Raw genomic sequence first — 6,000 nt, 5'->3', positions numbered from 1 at the left:
ATTTATTTTTAGTCATCAAATTGAGAGGTTTTTTTTAAAAAATTTAATCATTTAATTAATTAAAAAAACTTCAAATATTTAATTTAACTTCAAGTATATACTTGAATTTCAAGTATAAAATCACAAGTATGTTTATATTTTAATTCTTAATTATTTTTCATAATAATATCACATTTTGAGTACAACTGGTTTCAAAAATCTTTATAATAGAAATATTATTATAGCTAATAATATAATTCCATCAATATGTCTCAGCTAATAATGACAGTGACGAACCTGTGATTATTGTACAACAACTTGCAACGTATAACATTTGGAACCTTATATCTTCAAAATTATAAGCTGTTATGACTTAAATGTATGAAAATATAATATTGAGATATCGTAAATCCCGTGTCCAGTGTTAGACATGGGTCTAAAATCTAGTAATTAATACTAATTGCATAATTATATTATATCATTGTTGTTATTATTAATTGTAATCAAACTATAATTAGGATAATCATTTTTGTTATTAATAATTGGAATCAAACTATAATTAGGATACAAAATCTTATATTTAAGATTCAATATTATATATATTAACATCTCAATTCTTTTTACATTTAACGTATAAATACTTTTTTAATATATGAATTCTTATATTACAATGTTATAAAACCTGTGTATTTAACACGGGTCTAAAATCTAGTTCATTATTATTACGATTCATCTGCACACATAATGTGGCGCCAATGGTGGTAACGGCATGAGGTGGTGGTTGCGACGGTAGCGGCGGTGGTGGCGACATGTGTGGTGGTGGTGGCATGGTGTTGGCAAAGATGGTGATGACGGGTGGCGAATACGGCAATGTAAAAGTAATTGATATGAAAATGATTTAGTATACTTATTTTAAAGATTGAGTTATACAATTAATTTTCGATACAGTTTATTTGAGATACAAAACATGCAATATATATTAAAAAAAAAAATCAACATACTTTAAACACAATGATACATATCCTTCAAATATATCTGCAGTTAAACCATCATTGGAGGAAACCGTGGGGAAACTAGGACTTCAAGCGGACTAGCCTTAGCGTTTGTCAATCCAGCGCTCGCGGTCATATCAACCGGTTCATTATTTGGAGTCGACATTTCAAATTTTTGTAACAAAGTGGCAAGAACCATATGCAACATTTGAACCGCCAAACCCATCCCCGGACAAGACCTTCTTCCAGCACCAAAAGGGATTAACTCAAAATTTGCCCCAATAACATCTACATCTTTATGGTTCTCGGTTAAGAACCTCTCTGGTCTGAACTCACATGGCTCAGACCATATCGTTGGATCACGGTGGAGCTTCCACATGTTTATTAATAGCCATGTGTCTTTTGGGACATGGTAGCCAGCTACGGTACAATCTTTTGAAAAGGCTCTTGGACCTCCTAGGAACCCAGCTGGGTATAGTCGTAAAGTTTCTTTTATAATAGCTTGGAGGTAGACTAGATTTTTTATATCTGATTCATTGACTTGTCTATCTTTCCCCACATGTGTCTCTAGCTCTTCTTGAGCTTTTTTGAGAACGTGCCGATTGTTCAATAGCAACGAGAGCGTCCACGTAAGCATTACTGTTGTTGTGTCCGCGCTACTAACAATAAGAGACTGAAAAACATGTAAATTATAATTAGAACACTCTATAATTAAAGCTAAATAATATAAACATTCGTATATAGTTTATTACAGTTTTGATTATATAACCCCTTATTAATATGATACATACCGTACAAGTCGCTTTGATAATAGTATCAACATCATAATTTACAGAGTCATCGGCTTCAACCACTTCTATCATTACATCAATGGCGTCTTTTGCCTCTGTATCATCACCAGAAGCTATCTTCTGGCGATGTTCATCTAACCATTTCCCAACCATGGAATCGACTTCTCTGGCAACTCGATTCATAATCTTCACATATCCACCAATATCCAACCACCCAAGAAAAGGAAGCGCGTCCGCCACCACAAATTGTCCTAAATATTGAAACCATTCCCTCATCACTTCTCGGCGTTTCTTCATCTCTTTGTCATCTTCACCATCCACAGCTCCACTATACCTTTTTCCAGCCACCATTCTAAGCATTGTATTCATATTCAATTCCCAAAACCAGTTATTCATTTCCACTAACACTCTTCCTTCACTATCTTTCTTCTCCTTCCATAGCTCAAGCAAGTTTGTTATTGAGTTCTCTAGCTCATCAACTCGAACATACTTTAGCTTCTCTAGCTGACTACTTGACAATAACTCCAACGATATAATTTTACGTATTCCACGCCAATAAGGACCATATGGGGCGAATGTGAAAGAAGCATAATTATGTCCCAAAATCTTGGCAGCAAGGTATTTGGGACGATAAGAGACGATCACATCATGGGTCGTGAAGATCTCCTTGGCTATCGCCCAATCACTCACCAACATGACTCTACGTACCCCAAGCCGGACGGTGAAAATTGGTCCGTATTTGTCAGCCATGGATGCAAAGGCTACATGAGGCAGACCAGATGAACCATTAAATAGTTTGAAGTGGCCTAATATTGGCCATGCACCACTTGCTTCAGGTGCAGATATAGGCTTTTTTGTGTTTTGATAAATGTTTGACAAATAGTAAATGACTATAATTACAGCCAAGGCTTCAAGAATTATAGTGTGGTTTTCTAGTAGAGGGAATGGATCCATGAGGCAAGTACTGGTTTGGTTAGCTTGAAGGATGATGATGGTTGTAATTTACATGATCACATATTTATAATTCATGTACTTATTTTTATAAGATACTCGACATGACATGTAATCAATTATGGCCATAATAATTAATTTGATGGGTATCCACTCAATATAAAGACGGTGGTACGTAGTGATGATGGTCTGTGGTGACAGCAATTGGTGTTAATGACGATGACTATTAGTGGTGGTCGATGTTGAATGGTATAGGTTGATATAAATTTAATTGATCTAAATGTGATAGTTGACAAATTTTAAAAGATAAATGTTTAGGGTGTAAATTCATTAAGAATAATCGGGTAATTTCTTATAATTATTTTCCAGCAGGTTGGTTTATTAAGGGTAAATGGGTCATTTTGCATATCTTTTTTTGTAACGATAAGTACCCCGAAATGTAATTAACTATAACCAAATATATATATATATATACATATAGTAGCCTAGTAGGAACGAACTTGAGTTTTAGACACGGTAAGTTTACAACTTGTTAAAATGTTCAAATCATGTAATTGACCAATCAAAAAACTTGCGCGTGATAGCTAATATTGGTTGTCACATATTATGTTACATGATTTGGACAATTTACCCAAGTTTTCAGCATACAACGTTCAAAAACTTAGTCCGTTCATAATATTTAACATTTAATCATAGTTAGTTAAATTCCGGGTACTTATATATCTTTTTTATTACTCTTTTTATGGGGGGGGGGGGGGCGAAAATACATATATTCGAAGCCTCTACGGTAGTATAAATCTCTAAATATATATAAAAGATAAACTTTAAATCATAACTGAAAAAGTATGGACATTTAGATGAAGTTCAAGTTTTAATTAAAGCAATTAGATCAAATGATGATGTCATATATCTTATTTAACTTTACTTACCGAGATCTCTAATAGATGATGTATATTGTCTGGTCACTGTTAACCGGAATTTAAACGACCATTATGTAATTTCATGTTTTTTAGTGGTTTAATTATTACCTGGTTAAATATTTTCCAACTTATGATATTATAAAAATTTTACATATCATTAATTATATATGCTTCTCGCGTATTACGCGAGTAATAATATAATATAGATATTATCTTCTATTATACTAAAGCACAGATGATCTAACAATTTATTAACCATTCACATCTTTCAATTAAATATCTATAAATATCTATAAATCTAAATATAAATGTCGACCATCTTATATATATACTATAAGACAGTTGAACTAATGACTTATTAACCAATTAAATCGCTCAATTTCATCAAATTGACTCTCGCTTATATCATCATTTAGATTAACTATAAATTAAAAATACTAATAATTATTATCCAAATATATTATTATATTATTATTTATATTAAGTTGTAGAAAAAGTCTCATTAATTTACGCTTTTTAACCCTGAATACTTAATTTATATGTATTTTTAGCCATAACTTGCGAAAATTTTTTAAAATCAAGTTTCCACGTATAAAATATTGTTTACAAAAAATTATTCAAACATAATGACTTATTAACAAATATTTGATTAGATTTTTATAGATTATGAATATTAATATTTACTTTAATATTTAATATAAACACAATTTGAACTCTATATACATATCCCAAACATAATAACAGATGACGATATACAACATCCTTATTCTAAACACAATAGGAATCACAGAACATGGGACGATCACAGAAGAAATCACAATTTACAACAGAAGGTTACTTGAATACTAAATCCAAATCAATATGAACTCCATTCAAGATTCATTCTATCTCTCAATCAAAAAGGTACATACTTTTCTCCTTTTTTATATATTAGTTTTGCGTATTAATGTTTGAAGTTACAATTGTCATTCAAATCAAGAGTCCTAACTGTTATAAAAAAAATATGAAAACAATCATAGTTATTATATAATTATCATAGGACAGGTGATTGAAACTAAACCTATGCGTGTTATGGGTTCGCATCATGATCAAGTACAAATACTTGAATGAGATCAAGTACATGATCACAAGTATATTTATATTTTAATTCTTAAATATCTTTCATAATAATATCACATTATGAGTACAACTGGTTTTAAAAAATTCTATTAAAGAGAAATTATTATAGCATGTGCCTTGTGGAATGACTACGACAAATAATTTCATCAATATGTCTCAGCTAATTATGACAGTGACAAACCTGTGATTATTGTACTACAACTTGCAAAGTATAATACTTAGAACCGTATATCTTCAAAATTATAAGCTTTTATAACTTAAATGTATGAAGATCTAATTCTGATAATATCGTAAACTCGTGTCCAGTGTTGGACACGGGTCTAAAATCTAGTATTAAAATTAAAACTAATACACGATTATGGTTGGCAATCGGTTGACTAATTTGCAAAGTTTATTGAGTAGATTAAACGTCGTCATCTAGATTACGTATATTATAAAATATGTAATCTTTTAGAAAGAAGCTAATTTTAAAGTGTACGGATTTAATTTTATTATTATACTATCACAATGACATTTGTCGTCGTTAAAGAAAACAAGAGTGGATAATGTCATAGCTAAGCGCCTAGACAAACTATTCTATTAGTGGATTGTTTAAAATTGATCTTGAAATTAGTAGAATAAAATGTTTAAAAATGACCAATTTGTTATAGTGATTATATGTAGCATTTTAAAATCTGATCAAATTATATTTTATATATAATGGGGTTAGGTATTATAAAATAAGTATTAAAGTAAAACAAATAGGATAAGATCTTGACCCTTAGATCATGGGTAAATTGATGTACGAAGATTCATGAAACAATTGATGCACGATAATTTTCATGATGCACAGTGATTTTCAATGAAGAGAAATCTATTGTTTTATTTGTTTTACTTTAATACTTGTTTTATTTTACCTAAAACATATAATATATATATATATATTTGGGGATGGTAATATAAGGTTGTTGGGTATCTAAACTTAGGTGTGGAACACTCACATACTAATTTTTTTAAACCATAAATATCATGGGGCTCAATCATTTATTCATTAAACAAAAAATAATATAATATTGGTATGTGAGAGGTTCCACACCTAATATATATATATATATAGGGAAAAGGGAATATAAAGTTTTCCGACATCTAATCTTAGGTGTGGAACTCCTTACATACTAATTTTTTAACATTTGTTGAATTTTAAATAAATCACATGACCCCCATGAATTATATGGATTAAAAAAATAATATGTGAGAGTTCCATACCTA

At 30.5% G+C, this 6,000-nt stretch overlaps 1 protein-coding gene across 1 annotated transcript; it reads right to left on the bottom strand.

Annotated features, from left to right (window-relative positions):
- Window positions 1-861: 861 nt before the first annotated feature.
- Window positions 862-2,747, bottom strand: LOC122608052 (cytochrome P450 CYP82D47-like). The gene is made up of 2 exons (XM_043781135.1): window positions 1,763-2,747; window positions 862-1,644 (listed from the first exon to the last, which is right to left on the bottom strand). Exons 1-2 carry the CDS (start codon window positions 2,714-2,716, stop codon window positions 1,021-1,023), a joined length of 1,578 nt encoding a protein of 525 aa, XP_043637070.1. The 5' UTR covers window positions 2,717-2,747; the 3' UTR covers window positions 862-1,020.
- Between the last annotated feature and the right edge of the window lie 3,253 nt (window positions 2,748-6,000).

Source organism: Erigeron canadensis, chromosome 7 (genome assembly GCF_010389155.1).
Source record: "Erigeron canadensis isolate Cc75 chromosome 7, C_canadensis_v1, whole genome shotgun sequence".
NCBI classification, from domain to species: domain Eukaryota; kingdom Viridiplantae; phylum Streptophyta; class Magnoliopsida; order Asterales; family Asteraceae; genus Erigeron; species Erigeron canadensis.
The sequence above is the reverse complement of the archived record's forward strand: the minus strand, read 5'-3'. Positions and strand labels throughout refer to the sequence as shown.